Below are 16,653 nucleotides of genomic sequence, written 5' to 3' on the forward strand. Positions count from 1 at the left end.
GCCCCTCGGGAGGGGAGAAGGGGGGCCTGGGAGGGGGGTGGATGTGAGGGACAGGGGATATCGCGAAGTCCCTCCCCTCCTGAGTTCCAGCCCATCCCCGAGCGCAGGGGAAAGCAGGGAGAGCTCCGTCTCAAGTGGGGAAGCAGGAAGTGGGGTCCGAGGCTCAGACAGGGTAGCGGAGCCAGCGTCCCAGGTGAGACAGGAAGGGGGAAGCAAGGGGGGCAGACCTGTCCCCCCAACTCCGGAATTGCGCCGAAAACGTAGGGGGAAGAGGATGGGTCTCCCCAAGTTGTTATGTTGGAGAAAAACGCGCCAAACGCCATTCGGAGGTTCTGATTCAAGCGGATAAGATGTGTCTCTGTAAATAGCACTGCCTTTAGCACTGTAAATACGCAGCACCAATAAAAAGATAAAATGCAGAGCTGTGTAGAGTTGTTACTCTGAAGTAGCCCACTCCGGCCACTGTGACATAAGCCAAAAATGGCTTATCTTCTGAGTTAGCCCATAAAACTCAGAGACAAGAGGAGTTAGGAGTCCATTTTGTTTATTGCAAAGCAATAAGGTTACAGTCGAATCTTTTCGCAAAACTGCAAACCCGCCCAAAGGTCGGGCAGGAATTTATAACATTTCAGACAAAGGATTTTGATTTAACCAATCACATAAAGCATTACATCATTTAATATTTTAATATTCATCATTGTCTCATTTTATATTTAATTACCTAATCTAATACGCATGTGCAATAAGCATTGCTAACTAGGCCAAGGATTGCTAGCTAGGCCTTTGATTCTCAATAAGATGTTACATTATGAGATAATATGCATGTTGGGAACCTGTGTTACGTATGTAACAATTTGTGTTCTAGCTTATGAATTATTTCTTTGTGATTTGTGTGTTAGCTGACCTTCTGTTCTGGTAAAAGAACGGCATCTTGCTAGATCATCTGTTTCTTAAAGCAACAAGTTCCCATAATTCACTATTATAAGCATATTCTAGGATTAATAGGGATTTACATTATCACCTTAATTGGGGCCCTTTGGGCCCCTGCTACAATGGATTTAAACCATATATCCGGACTCACAACTTCTAGCTGTGAGCACCAATAAACAGATGAAGTTCAGCTTCAGAGGTGTCACAGTGGCCTGGGTGGGCTACTTCAGAGTAACGACTCCACACAGCTCTGCATTTTATTCTTTTATTGGTGCTGTGTATTTACAGTGCTAAAGGCAGTGCTATTTACAGAGATTGACACATCTTATCCGTCTTCTTCAGTACCTCCGAATGGAGGTTGGCGCGTTCTCCTCCAGCATAAAAGCTTGGGGAGACGCAGCCTCTTCCCACGACGTTTCTTGCGCAATTCCGGAGTCGGTGGGATTGGCCTTCCCCCCTTGCTCCCCCCTTCCTGTCCCACCTTGGGCAGTGGCTCTGCTACTTTGCCTGAGCCTCAGACACCACTTCCTGCTTCTCCACTTGAGTCGGAACTCTCCCTGCTTTCCCCAGCGCTCGGAGATGGGCTGGATCTCAAGATGGGAGGGACCTCCCGATATCCCTTGTCCCTCACAAGAGGTTTTGAAGTAATTCTTCTTTTATTTTAACAAACTAAACATATATAACTATAATATAGAGACTGTGTGAGTTTCAGTCATCTAACATAAGTAAGAACACATCTTTACTTCAGAACACACTCTCCAGAATTGACAGTTAGGAATAACAGTTACCAAGGAAGACTCCTCCCCCTTCTCTCTCCACTGAGTCAGGAGATTGACAGAAAAGGGGGGGGTGAAAATACTAACAACCTCCCCCTTTTCAGTCCGACCTTTATGAAAATCTAACACAATTGTAACTTCTTTACATATACACCAAGTTGTTCCTTATTAACAGCTTTGGTCAAAACATCTGCTGAGATTTCCTTTCCTGGCATATATGAAACTTTCACAACTCCATTTTTAATACACTCTCTGGCCCGGTGCAATTTACTTTGCAAATGCTTTGTTCTCTGTTTGCACCCTTCTGAGCGGATTAACTCTATGCAGGCTTTGTTGTCCTGGTAAACCTGAATTGGACAAAAAACTTTCACTCTCACACCCTATATTAATGAGTGAAAGAGTTAAAGCGCTGAGTTTGGCTTCACATGAACTCATGCTCACTGTTGCTTGCTTCTTGCAAGACCAATCAAACAAACCTTGATTGTATAATTAACAGACACCCAATGTACTCTTGCGTCTGTTGTATCACTGCCAAAACTGGTGTCTGCATAGATTTCTAGGCCTCCAGACTTTTCACTAGTCCAGTGATGGGCAACCTTTTGAGCTTGGTGTGTCAAAATTCGCCAAAAAACCGAGCATAACTTGGGTGGTGTGTCACTTCGAGAAAAAAACCATAATTTCGCGATATTTATAGTTTAAATAACAAAAATGTATAATTGTTTCCCCCTAAAAAAGGAAAAGGGGGAGAAAAAAATTATTAAACTACTTTTATATTAACATTAATCAGATTCTTGTGTTTATTCTTTTTAAGAGGGATTAGAAGGGATTTTATCAGGAAGGAATCTTTAATAGTAAGACTCAGATGAGTCAACCACAAGCTGATCACTGCGTAATTTAAAAAGGGGGATGTATGGAACTCTGCTAGAATATGGAACTTGCTAGCACAAGTAAGAAGGATATCATTAAATAATATACCCTCTCCTGCCTCCCTAATCACCCTCACAATAATTTTATAAGCTTAATTGCCTTTTCTCTAAATTAAAAAGTCCCAAACACTGCAAACTTACCTCATATGAGAGTTGCCCCATCCCCTTGATCATTTTGTGTGTGTAAAAAAAAAGGAAAAAGGGAGGGAAGCTCTATTTTACAAAAGGTTTACAATGGAAACTTAGAGCTGACTCTTCCCCATCCTTTATTACAGTGGTACCTCGCAAGACGAATGCCCTGCAAGAACATTTTTTCGCAAGATGAATGCGTCTTGCGATCTGATGATGACTCGCAAGACAAATTCATTTTGCGAAAAATTTGTCTTGCGAATCGCTGTTTCCCATAGGAATGCATTGAAATTTAATTAATGCATTCCTATGGGCAAAAAAAGAATTTTCAATGCATCCCTATGGGAAACCGTGATTCACAAGACGAATTGACTCATGGAATGAATTAAATTCATCTTGCGAGGCACCACTGTATTTACGGAGTGAACTGAATAACACTAAGAGGACTTGGAATTTAATTTAATTGGAAGTATAATTGCTTATTTATCTTCAGTTGGACGGAAGAATGAAAGAAGTCTGTGAACTTGCCAAGGAACTGATAAGGTTCATTACTGAGTTCTTTACTTTCATCCATGAAATTCTGTTTTTTAAAAGTACATGTTGCCAGTGTGAGGTCCCTGATCCAGACTAGAACCCCAGTGGGAGGGACTCTTTACCCATCTCCCTATAGTCATAATTTGCCTGTCTTGCTTTTGGGTCTGGAAGCTGGGAATGGGTAAGAAAGGAGAGCGCTGTCAGTGTCCTCTTTTCAAAAACAAGGTACTGTATTTTTCCGCAGCCACCAATCGCCCACCCAATCACTGCTGCAACAGCCAATCGCCAGCAGGCCTTGCCGCAGCCACCAATCACCACTAACACCAGCCGCCCGTACCCCCTCTGCACTATCCGTGTATAAGATTTTTTTAGATTTTTCTATAATAAAAAAACATTTTCTTATACATGGAAAAATACGATATTTATTTGTATTTATAGCAAATGAAACATTTTTTCATTATAATGTTTGACACACATTATCTTGCCAGTCTTCACTATAATAATAAAATAGAAATGATAACATAATAAAGGCAATGCATCTTACCTGTTCAGAGCTTAGAATTTCCTGTGTTCAAGTATAATGCAAACTAGGTTTTTACTGTTTTTCTCAATGATTTCATATTGAGTTTTGGTATTCCAGTGTTCAGTGAATTTATATCAACATTCCATTGTGTCTGCAAATGGGTGGGGACAGGATAGCTCAGGACAGCGTTGGCTGCCTTGCAAGAGGAGGCTGTTTTGCCCTGGCGTATAACTTTATTAACTAAATAAATATCTTTAGGCTCCTGGTTCCGTTCCAAATCACAGCCTTCACCAGCTGCTGCTTTCCATGATTATCCAGGTTCTTCATTTCCTCGTAGGATGAATGTCTCAGCTGAGCTGCATTAAAAAATTACCAGTCTTACGTAAGAATAAGAGAGGAGACTGCTAGTTTTTGTCTTGTGCGTGTGTTCTCTTACTGGTCAAAGCTAATGAGTATAATTAGAGGTTTTGCATTGAAAACAGAGAGATCAACTTTGTGGCAGTGGTGAAGTGAAGACAAAGAAGAGGTTGGGTTGCCTGCTTGGCTTTTTCCCCTTCCCTCTTGGGGTGCAAACTGCATAGCTTACATAGAAATGTAAAAGTGTTTAATTTTTTTCAGTGAAAACATATTTATTTGCCCAGGCCGTTCGTTCTGATTGAGCTTTAAAGAGTGGGGCTTTGTGGGGAAAGCTCTGGAGCAAAAAAACAAAAAGAATTATGCCAGGAAAAAGGAAATGAAAAGTAAGTGTGGATAAGTCCCGAGACATGCTGTTTTTATAATGACTGCATAGTATTATTTTGTTTGGTTTTATATTTTAGTCTGTGCTGTATTGTGACTCACATTGTACTATGAGCTGGGGTAGGATGTAAAAACTGAACAATTCAGGTTCTACCCAGAGTCTTTCGCCTCACCCAAGAAAACAACACCAACCCTGTAGAGTGAATGAAGTGGTTGTGTTTGCAGATGTCTGAAAAGTCTTTCTCTCTCTTTTTATTCCTGTCTCTTCTTCTCTTTTCCTTCCTTGCACTGTGTGTGTTTCTGGTCCTGAGGCAGGCCGGTGTCCTCATCTCCATAAAGCGTCATTCCTTGTGTCTCATCTTTTGAAGCACCATAACCTCTGAGCCACCCTCACTACATCAGCATGGCCATCTCATCACGTCTGGCTCTCTGGGAACAAAAGGAAAGTGCCATTCCCCTTCTGCATGCAGAGAGATTTGAGCCTATGGTCTGAGGGAGGAGCTTTGCCCTCTCCTTGAAATCCAGGCCTTTACAAACCCAATGAAAGCACTGCAAATGTTTCCCGGTTCCCTGTTGATGTGGCTAACCCACGCCCAATACTAAATAGCTTATCACCAGCACAATTTAATTTAATTTTAGGACTTTGGTTTGCATATAGAATTCTGCTGCTTTTGGTTTCTTCTTCTGGGCTTCTCTGCTTAGAAGTCACCCCTGCATTTGCCTGGAGGCTGATTCTAACCCTCCCTGCTTCCCCAGAATTGAAGGCAATTTGAAAGTGGCGATGTGCCCATTCATTCCACATTACCTCTGGTCTAATGGGCTTGCAGGTCCTTGCATTGCTTTAAAATTTGCAACCTGTGTGCATGTGAGAAAAGAAAAGGTTATGCGTGCAGCATGGAAAAGTATCCTTTTCACCACCAGCTCTCAGTAATCTTGAACCCAATTATTGCCCACCTGCTGCCAAAGTTGCTTTACAGGGTTTGGATGTGCCAATTTCACCCCTGCGCTGCCACCGCTTGGTTTCCTTTGAGCATCTTTTCTGTCCTTGCAGCTCCTGTTAGGAAATCTTCAGTGAGAGCAGATTTTATTTCCCTTTTCAAAATTCTGACAGAGAAGCAGCAGATGGGTGTAACTGGCTAGTGTGGTCTGTGGACCTTGTGGTAGAGGGTTCAGTGGAATGCCTTTGCCAGCGCTGTTCAACAACTCAATTTTTGCTTGTGTAAACAGATTAGGGAAGAAGACCGCAGCCCCCCACCCACCTCGCCACCCCCGCTTTTCTCGGTCATTCCTGGGGGCTTCATCAAGCAACTTGTGCGGGAAACGGAAAAGGAGTCCAAAGAAGCAAAATTAAAAGAGAAATTAATTTCCAAAGAAGATGTGAGTAAGAAAATAACATTGAGAATTCAAACTTTGAGCTGCAATCTCTGTCCTGCTGAATCCTTGGGCTTGTCCATATTTATGCATTAGTTAGATGATAATCCACTTCCCCCTCAAGGTAAATGGATAAATGGTAAATGAAAACAATTGAATAGATTTGGACAATTATTCCAAACCGAACACTTGAGAAGTAATAAAGAACGTCAATTGCTTTCTGAAATGTAAAGTAAAGGTATTGGCACCTAAGGGGGGGGAAATCAAAGATACTGGGGCAATATATTTATTATGCAGCCAACAGAAATGTCACAAAATGGTGTATAAGCTTTTGAGTCCCCCCAAATACTTCATCAGGCTAGAAAGAAAAAAGGAAAAGGAAAAGAAAGGCTGGCATCTCACACCAACCCTGGCCACGCTGCATTGGCTACCATTAGTTTCCAATTCAAAGTGCTAGTTTTTGACCTATAAAGCCTTAAACGGCTCCCCTGGCACCTTTGTTAAATATCTTTAGGTGTCAGGCAAAAACATTCCCCTTTTCTAGGCCTTTGGCTGATTAAACAATCTATGGCCTTTTAAACTGTGTGTGTGAGATTGTTATTATGGTATAAATTTGTGTTTTTATATTGTAAACTGCCCTGTGATCCTTGAGTGAAGGGCAGTATAGAAATATTAGTATTAATATTATCATCATCAAAGTCTGGGGGAGAGAAAAATGCTTGAACAGCAGCCTTTTCTTTCTCTTCCTTTCCCTCCCTGCTTTGCATTTTTGCCATCTAACATGATGAAGAGTTCTGGGGAACTGCAAAGTTTGCACACTATTTTTTTACATTTTCATTTGTCTAATAAAGGTATCGCCCTAATATGAAATATATTCAGTTTTGCTATTGAATTAGATTTTGGCGCAATAGAGGAAATAATTACAGGAGCTTAGAAATATCTGTGTAGAACACTGCTGACATCACATCAATCACCTTGCATTAATTTTTAGGAGAATTAATGTCAATGGCTAAAATGTATATCCTACCCCCAGTTCAAATAGATACTCTGGGCAGCTCACAGTGATAAAATCATAATTGTAGCCAATCGCTACAATTACACTGGTTTGATGTTGAAACATCTATCAAGGAGAGAGGCAAGCAGGATCATGCCCTAAAAACCCTCCCTTTACAATATGGAAGCTTTTGCCAGACTTTGAGAAGGTCAGAAGTGATGCCTTGGTTTAGCCCCTGGCAATTCGTGTCTTACCTTCCACTGAAACTCACAAATAAAATGTACACAAACTTAAAGGAGATGGTAGGTATTACGGCCTCCAGGTCCCTTCACACACCACAATTTTGGATGTGCATCTAAAAATGTAGAGGGAACATGGACCCACCATGGACATGAATTCTCAGCAGCGAACAGTGATTGGCTCCAGTGGCCTGTTAGGTGCCCACATTGGCTGGCAAATCCAGGTCTTCCCTGTGTAATGTGTGCAATGACCCTTAAATACTTCCTTTGTGGCAGGAGGACCCAGCTGAGTCCAAATACCAGGCTGATAATAATTATATACTGGAAGAATTCAGAGAGTGCTTCTTCGACAAACTGGTCCAATCAAATATGGAAATAGCACTTGTGGAAAAATTAGCACAAAATTTGAAGCATAAAGACTCCTTTGTAACTGTTTGGTACAGCTTTATTAGATCACACAGTAACATAATGAAACTACCGTGTTTCCCCGAAAATAAGACACCGTCTTATATTTATTTTTCCTCAAAAAAACAAACAAAAAACCACTATGGCTTATTTTCAGGGGATGTCTTATTTTTTTATTAAGTATGGTACAGTTTAACCTACAAGGTTCAACTGTCTATCAGTATGGCTTATTTTTGGGATATGGCTTATATTCCTTGAATGCTTAAAAATCCTGCCATGGCTTATTTTATGGCTACATCTTATTTTCGGAGAAACAGGGTAGATGGCTCCCCTCAGGTTATAAAATGTTTTGGTTGGCATAAACTTGAATATTGCTTTCTGTACAAATGGTTGTCTGGGATAGGAACTTATGATGCAGTTTGGATGTTATTTTGGATGTATGGCCTTATCTCCATCTTCTGGGCTGGTGTGGGATATTTTCTTTTTATGTGTGCATGATGTTGTAATACATTGTAAGAATCTAATATAGCCTATTTAAAGGCAACAAACCCTACCAGACACAAAATGCCTTTGAAAGGCCCTTGAGATAACTATGTCTCAACGGATGCTGCTGCGCTCTAGGAAACACCTCTCTACTTTGTTTGGAGACAGGTGTGACGGACTCCTCTGGGGCTAATGTCCTTGAGTGTGTTTTTGTTTCCCAGCCTCCAGGAAAGCAGGTTGAGGGGCCCGTGCAGCAGTTTGTAATCAGGGACACCAACATTTTGGAAGTGGGAGAGGACATGGCCAACAAGGGACAGCTGCTGCAAGGACGATTGAATGGTGAGAAGCACGGAGTGGAAGGTGAGTCTGAGATTCCAGGAAGGAAGCCTTTGCCTTCCAAGAGAACTGCCCAGAGGGGCCACACCCAGCAACCAGTACTGCTTGTGCCTGAATTAGCACCAGCCACTCCAAAATCAGCACCAGCAGTTCCAACACCGGGAGAGGAGGTCCACTTGGATACATCTCAGCCTCCTAAAGTTCCTGCAGCTCCAGAGCAAATCAAAAGCGGCAGTGCTAAGGATCTTCCTGGGTCAGGAACAGAACTTGTAAAGAAGGGCAATTTATATTGTTCCAAACACTTCGAAAGCTCAAGGAAGGAGAATTGGAAAATGAGGACCAAGGAAGAGGCTGTGAGCAAGCCGGGAAATAAGTCAAAATTCACAGGGAAGGGAAAAGAGCTTGGAGAAAATAAAGAAAAGGCCACAGATAGTGGGAAACAGCCAGGAGAACCCAAAGAGAAGCATGTAGAAACCGGGAAAGTATTGGCACAATTGAAGGTGGAAGAGGGAGAAATGGAAGAGGAACTGTCTCGGAAAGGAGGAAAAAGAAAGCAAGAATCTCCAGTAGCAGAAATGAAGGAGAAACCAGAGGAAACTAAGGAAGTGTTGGCAGGAGAAAACAAAGAAGAGCTTGGAGAAAGCACAGATTCGGACAAGGTGAGGTTGATGTTGAATTCAGTGTTATGGGCCCACTTCCTAGGGTTTCAGCTGTATATCCCTTGCTGGGGAAGGGCTCCATCCTGCACCTTTGGTGGCTTTACCTAGTGCAGAGCACTCTGCATGTGTCCTGGGCAATGCCCCCCCAAAGATTCCTAAATTCTCCTTGCATGGCTATTTTTTCTTCCCTGGAATTTGGAGTTCTGTCTTAGCTATGCTGGTTTTCAAAGTGGAACCTCTGCAGTAGAAATCCTACTTGTTTCCTCTCCTTGGTTCATTCATTCCCTCATTGAGTGAAGATTCTTTCACTGAATGTCAAATCTTCAGCCATCTCAAATCTGAGATTGCTTTGAACATTTGGACCAAATCAGGAAGGAATAACTTTGACTGTGGGAGATCCCTGACAGGTGAATGAATTTGGATGAAAAGCAAAGATGACCCACAACTGTTGTGTGCAAATATTCCCCTTCCTCACTCTTCCTTCCTTCACCCAGGTGTGCCATGATGTCTGGTATGAAACAGAGAAAGTTTGGCTGTTACAAAAAGATGGATTCACTCTTGGTAAGGTGGCCTTGGTTTTCTCCAGCCTTTACACTTAGCAGCTAAGAGGGTGTGAGAATGTCAAGATGGGAAGCTGCTCTTTGTTGGTGGTGCATGTGCTCCAGATCACAATAGTGCACATGATGATGTGTGTGAATAGGGGTGCATTACAGCAGAGGCTTCTCCTTCAATTAAGGTGATAGTGGTGGCAGAAAAGGTGTAACCAAGGAGGAACAGGAAAGAATGGCTGCAGAAATGGTCCCACTGGGTGCAGAATGTGTAGAGTTGTGTGAGATTATCCCCTACCTGAGGATGGCAGGAGGGGAGAGCTTAGGAGCATGGGAAGCTGCTTTCTACCAAGTCAGACTCTTGGTCCATTTAGCTCAGTATTCTGTACACTGACCGGCAGTGACTCTCCAGGGTTTCAGGCATGAGCCTCTCCCAGCCCTCCCTGGATATGCCATTGGGGATTGAACTCAGGACCTTCTGCACACAGCTGGTCTATCTGGGTCTACACCAGCTTTCTGCAACCTGCTGTCTTCTAGATAGATTGAACTATAACCCACCAGCCTGAGCCAGCATCAGTGTGCTGGTTGGAGGTGATGGAGTTGGTGAAGGCTGGCCAATGCTGGGGCTCCCAGATCAGTCTTCAGGATCTCCCTGAAGACTCTGGGAACTGAACCTGAGGAATTTCTGTCTACAAGACAGGCCCTCAGACTGCCACTGATCTGTGGCCAAGCCAAAGAGGAGAGAACAAAGAGTCATTTCCCTCTCACTACTCCCCCCCCCCTTTGGCAGCTACTGAACTGAAGCCAGATGAGGGCACTCCTGAGCTGCCTCCAGGGACAGTCCGAGTCCGAGTGGAAGCTGATGGCTCCATCATGGAGGTGGATGAAGAAAAGGTCCAGAGAGTGAGTTGTTGTGTCTCTCCCTTCCTCAAGCTTCCAGCAAAGCCCATGGCTGCAGCAAACCCTCCCTACTTGGTCTGGTTCTAAGGCACCTTCCTTGCCTACTTCAGGCACATGGACTGGGGAGGCTTCCTCCTCAGGAGTCCCCTTGCTTTCACCACAGTCCCTGACTTTCAGGGCTAGCCCTGCTATGAGGCAGGCTAAGGTGATGGGGAGGTACTGGCTGGGTGTCACCTAAACGTGCCCTGAGGTGTGTGGTGGAGGACGCTATCCTGTTGCCCATTGTGATGGGGGCAGTTTGAGGGCACATTCCACCATGCAAATGATGAGCAGAGGTTGTTTGCCTCCCTCCCACCCTTGCCAGCTGTTTTGAATGAAACCCAGGCAGGCTGTAGGAGAGGGGGAGCTGGTCTGAAAGAAGACAGTACAGGCAGAGGAGCTTTATAAGTTCTGCTTTATAAGCCACAAAGAAAGAAAAGCATCAGAAGAGTCTGCTGGCCCTTCTAGACCAGCTTTCTGTTCTCACAGTGGCCAACCAGATGCCCCAATGAGAAGCCCTCAAGCAGAATCTGAGCACAAGAATCCTCTTCCCTCCTAAAATTGGGGTGGGGGTGGGGGCAAACTCATGTGAACAGCAATTTCACCATGGTTGGCAGGCAGCGTTGTGTTGAGCTCTTATAACACTCACCCCCCCCCCCAGACCAATCCTTCAAAATTTGACTACGCTGAAGACTTGGCCTCCCTAGTCAGCCTGAATGAGTCGAGCGTCATCCACACTCTGAGCCACCGATACCAGTCTCAGCTGCTTTACACCCACAGTGGTCCTGATCTGATCGCCATCGAACCATCGTCTTCTGTTGCCAGTTGTTCAATAAAGGTACGGGGCTGAGTCTGGGGTGGTATCGCTTAACAAGGACCTCTCTGCGCAGTTAGGATAATTGCCTGGCAGAGGAGACCTGCCCTTTCCTGTGGCAACCAGTGATGTAATGACAGACTCAGAAGTGCAGAGTCCCTTCATGATGGCCATAGCCATGCCCCCTTCTAGAATTACACAATAGTCTTATAATTACACAATCATAATAATAATTAGAGCTGCATTGCAACAATGCATTGCCTTTCAGCTAGCTCTGCTATTTTCCAGACATGTACATGGGCAAATCATTTGGAGTGCTCCATTATCTAACTTTCAGAGTGACTTAAATAGCATTTTCTTCAAGTTCCATTGTATGTAACAGAACTTTCACACCATTCTCGTGAAAACGTTTTCTGTGTTCTAAATGCTTAGCTTTTGAGCACATGGAACAACTCCTTGGTGTTCTTCTGTTGCACTTCTCCAGAGTGACCCTTGGAGCCCACCCTCAGTGGTTGACTCATCACTCTGAGCAGCACAGACAAAAAGCTCCCCTTCCATATTGATTGGGCAGCTCTAGGGCGCTGGAGAAAGGGATCCTGATTTAGAAATAATAGCGTCTTTGATCCCTATGACCCCAGACCCCTAAAACCAAGGGCTTGTGGCACCTTAAATGACAGTTTTATTCTTACTCTGTGCACCTTATGGCACCATAAGGGGCTTCTTCATGATTTCGCTGCTCCAGCCACAATGTTCCTCCCTGCATCTCAGATGAGGAGGGCTGCCTGAGATGCTTGGGGGAGGATGTTCTTGCACTGCTTAGCACAGGGAGGGGCGGGGAAACCTTGATCAGCCTGAGGACTGCATTTCTTCAGGAGTCACCTGCCAGGGGTTGTATGCCACTGATGAGCAGGAGCAGTGGATGTGACTTCTACACTCAAGTGACAAGGAGAGGTCAACACATATAATTGCATAGCCCACCCTGGGCACCCACAGAGCAGAAAATGAATCTTAAAAGCTAGATAATATTGGTGCAAAAGTTGGAAGCTACTTCCAATTTCTGCCAAGCTGTGACAAGATTCCAGAGGGCTGTAGACCCTCACCCAGGGCCCGTGTTCCAGTGAGAATCAAGGTGTGGCAGAGACTGTTGTGCCTTTAGAAATGTGGTTTTTTATTTTTATTTTTGTTTCTTTTTAAAGTGTGGTTTAATTGCACATATTTACACCTTTAATCTACATTGAGGGAGTACAGCATGGTCATCTCAAGAGGGGCTTGTTCCCCACAGCAGGGCAGCACTAGAGTCAAAGCTATCTCTTCCAGGCAGCCTTCAGCCAAGATTGTTCTGTCTTTTCTCAGCCATCCCAAAGGCCTCAGACTCTTCCTGTGACCTTCCAAATCACCAGTCTCTATTCAAACCACAGGGCAACAGGGAAGGACAGTTCTCTTGCATTCTCAATGGCCTGTGCGACGTACCCAAGGACTTTGCCACCAATTAATATGCGACAAACCCAGTCCCGGCGTTGTCACTAAACTTTCGGGGATCTTTCTTAATATGTGACGAAATGTCCTCCCTCTCTATTACTAAAAATGTGACTCAGGAGTCCAGGGGTGAAACCCCCCCCCCCACTTCTCCTGCCGCCTTAAAATAAACCCCTGTTACTTGGGTTTCTTAGTAAAGAGAGTCTTCCAGCTTACGTGGCCTGGTATCATGAGAAACTCTAGGCTGTTTGACGGAATAACCTCCTGCCTACAGTAACGGGTCTCACTCAGTTTGATTCCCCACTGCAAAAGTTTGCCCTTTCCACTCTGGCAACTTTGTAGCACCCCAGGTAATCCTCCTAAGCCACCTCAGTGTAACTCTAGGACACAAACCGTTGCCTCTATTCCCGAGGTAAGTTTTGTCCTCTATTGAGCCACCACTTCTGTGAGTTTAGATACCCAGCTGGAATAACTAAGCACATCCACTAACATTTAAGAAAGCTTTATTTAGACTAGTTGACTTTTAAATGCGTAATGGTTTCATGTGTACAGGCTCTTAGATCATATTCTTAGTTTCAATTAACAATGGCTAGATAATATAATTCAATTAAACTCCTCAGAACACTTTAAGATCTCCTACGCCTACCCACACTCTCCCTCGCTCCCACAACCCTCTCCCCGAATTAACTGCCTCCCATTCCTTTTAAACTCCTGGCAGTCCCGCCCCTCCGGAATGGAATGCGTCATTTATCCAGGAGGTTGCGGTTTAACTCTCTGCACCCTGGAGTTCTTTTGCCCACCAGGCCAATCCGTCACACCTGCAATGACCCTGTATTGTTTCTTCAGGGCTCTAGCCTGGCCAGGACATTTTGCTCAGATATTCCTCTGCACCTTGTGTTTTCCAAATAATCAAAATCCTATCATTTATTAATTTCCAGGGTTTAGTGGGGAAACCCCTCCCCCAAACCTATAACACCACCTGGGCAGCAACACAACCAGTGGTCATCAGGTGGTGTGAAGAACAACCTGGAAGATGGAGTTCAATCTGGCCCAGTGAGGGCATCCTTATCTGGAGATGTCCTGTACTTTACAGTACTGTAAAGAGTGCCTACTTGCCTGTTGCCTACTTTCTCTCTTGTGAAATTTAGGCAGGGATTAGGGGAGTGCAAAGCCCATGTAAGAACTTCTAAGTTTTTGTTAAAGTTCTTTCAGTAGAGAGACATGCTTCCCCTTCATCTGCAACCTGCCATTTTTTGGGTGGGGGAAATTAAAGGAAGGGCAAAGGTGTTTGCAGGATGGCTAGACAACTGCACTCCCTCCTTACCCACTTAGACTGAGTATGCACCAGATTTCCTACCCTTATCACCTTAAAGCACATTCTTTGCCTCAAAGAATTCTGGGCACTGCAGTTTATTCTGGGCACAGAGTAACAATTCCCAGCAGCCCTTAATAAACGACAGCACCCAGAATTCCTTGAGGGGTGGAATGTGCTTCGAATGTGCTTCAAAAGTGTAGTGTGTGTGCAGCTTTAGGCCACATTAATACTAGGCTTTTTTTTGCAGTTATCATACTAATGTCATTTCCAGGGACAGTTCTGCAATTATAAAAGCCATTCCAGCTTCCGATATGATTCTGGAATGGTCCTGTTTCCCTTGCCAGTGCCACCACTGCTGAGCTCGGGGAGGAGGATGTGCCGGCGCAGTGACCACTGCGAGGGAGCATCCCATTGCCTCTCTCTGCTTCTTCATGGTCACTGCTGCCTGCCTCCTCCCTTGGCTGCTGGATAGCAGGCGAGGAGGAGGAGAAGCCGCAGGTGCCAAGGCCCAGCCCTGATGCACTGACTCTGAGGGGCAGGGTGGAAGAAAGCGGGGGCGGAGAGCAAAAAGTCCTTTTAAAAAAATGCTTTGTGCTTCTGTGTCTAATCTTGGCCCTTTCTAAGATTTATTTATTAGTGTGTGTTTTCTTTTTGTAAATCTACCAAAGATTAAAATAAAATAAAATAAGTGGTTTTCTCAGGATGGTAGAGGGGGTGTGCTGTATAGCTGGTATAGTGGTGGAGGCACTTGCCCTTCTTCTGATAGGAAATACTCTGCGGGGGCGGGAATGGGGGTCAAGGATGGTTAGTTAGGAGGGAGGGAGAAATGTCCCTATTTCATCTAGGGAATATTGGAGGGTATGGAATATATTGTACAGTGGTACCTCAAGTTACAAATGCCTCAGGTTACAAACTCTGCTAACCTGGAAGAGTTACCTTGAGTTGAGAACTTTGCCCCAGCATGAGAATGGAAATCGTGTGCTGGCGGCGCAGCGGCAGCAAGAGGCCTCATTAGCAAAAGCACACCTCTAGTTAAGAACAGTTTCAGGTTAAGAACGGACCTCCGGAACGAATTAAGTTCGTAACTAGAGGTACCACTGTATTTCATATCACTTGCAAACAACTCCTCCTCCAGCACTTTATCTGTAAAGCTACAGTGAAATGTTTTACCATTGTTTGCTTATAATTTATGCTGTTGCCAAGGATCAGGGTCCAGATAAGATTGCTTCAAGGAAGGACTCTGCATTTGGAGCCACCAGTTGGCCCTTCCTGGGTGACTCCCTGCTCTGAAGGACAAGGACGAGAACATGCAAGATTCTCCGTTCTTGCCCATGGGACTTGGACTGCCAGCTGGGCACCTGCATCTCCTGCTCCTACTCCCTCTGCCACCACCCACTGACCAGACATACTCAGCACTCTGGCTGCAACCGCTGTATTTTTTTGGGGTGGTGGTGGTGGTGGCTCCTGTTCCTGCCATAGGGAGGAGCCATCTCTGCTGGCTCACCTGCCTGTCCGTGTGCTTCTGCTTGGCTGCTGCACGTCAAGCCACACAGAGAAAGAGCAAGCAGGTGGAGGAAGGAGGGATGCGCAGCAGTGGTGGTGGGAGAAGTATTGAGGGGGCTGGACTCCAAGAGGAAAATTATGGGGGGGGGATAGGAAAGGTACCCCAGCCCCCTAGAGCTGGTGCCTATGATGACAGATGGCCATCCAATCTCTGCTTAAAAGCCTCCAACGAAGCAAGAGTCCACAACCTCCTGAGAGACCATTTCACTGTTGAACTGCTCATAATGTCAGATAGTTCTTCCTGATGTTTAGTTGGAATCTCCTTCCTTCTAAGTTGAAGCCATTGGTTTCCAAACCCTTGATCATCTTTGTTGTCCTCCTCTGCACATATTCCAGCTTGTCAACATCCTTCTTAAATTGAGGTACCCAGAACTGGACACAGTATTCCAGCTGTGGTCTCACCAAGGCATACTAGAGTAGTAATGTTGCTTCCCTTGACCTGGATGCTATATTTTTGTGGATGCAGCCTACAATAGAATTAGCTTTTTGCTTTTTTTTTTTTTGCTTCTGCTTCTGCTGCTGCATCACACTTTTGACTCTTGTTAAGTTTGTGGTCCACCAAGACCCCCTGGATCCTTCTCACATGTACTACAGGTGTCCCCCATATTATATTTGTGCATCTGGTTCTTCCTGCCTAATAGAGTGGGACTATTACTTCCCTTGATTGGGACACTCTACTGTTGATGACATTAGCTTTCTTTCTTTTTTGCAGCTGCATCACACTGTTGACTCATGTTAAGCTCCTTTTCACATTTACTACTAGTAAGCCAGGTGACCCCCATCTTATACTGTATTTATGCATCTGGTCCTTCCTGCCTGAGTGCAGAACCTTACACTTGTTCCTGTTGAAATTCATTTTATTAGTTTGGGCCCAGTTATCCAATCAGTTAAGGTTATTTTGAATCCTGATTCTGTCTTCTACAGCATTAGCTTCCCCTCCCAAATTTGATGAGCA

The 16,653-nt window shown here is 44.6% G+C and overlaps 1 protein-coding gene across 2 annotated transcripts in view; it reads left to right on the plus strand.

The window, feature by feature from the left end:
- Positions 1-16,653, plus strand: part of MYO18B (myosin XVIIIB) — a 231,471-nt gene that overhangs the window by 22,800 nt on the left and 192,018 nt on the right. Inside the window, exons 2-6 of one of the 2 annotated variants that reach the window (XM_088659924.1) lie at positions 4,872-5,933; positions 8,270-9,043; positions 9,538-9,604; positions 10,382-10,494; positions 11,192-11,368. In XM_088659924.1, coding sequence (XP_088516050.1) covers positions 8,348-9,043; positions 9,538-9,604; positions 10,382-10,494; positions 11,192-11,368 — 1,053 coding nt within the window. In that variant the 5' untranslated portion in view covers positions 4,872-5,933; positions 8,270-8,347. The remainder of the gene's footprint in view (positions 1-4,871; positions 5,934-8,269; positions 9,044-9,537; positions 9,605-10,381; positions 10,495-11,191; positions 11,369-16,653) is intronic. The other variant, XM_088659925.1, reaches the window with a different exon arrangement.

Source organism: Zootoca vivipara, chromosome 16 (assembly GCF_965207765.1).
Source record: "Zootoca vivipara chromosome 16, rZooViv2.hap1.1, whole genome shotgun sequence".
In the NCBI taxonomy this organism is placed as follows: Eukaryota; Metazoa; Chordata; class Lepidosauria; order Squamata; family Lacertidae; genus Zootoca; species Zootoca vivipara.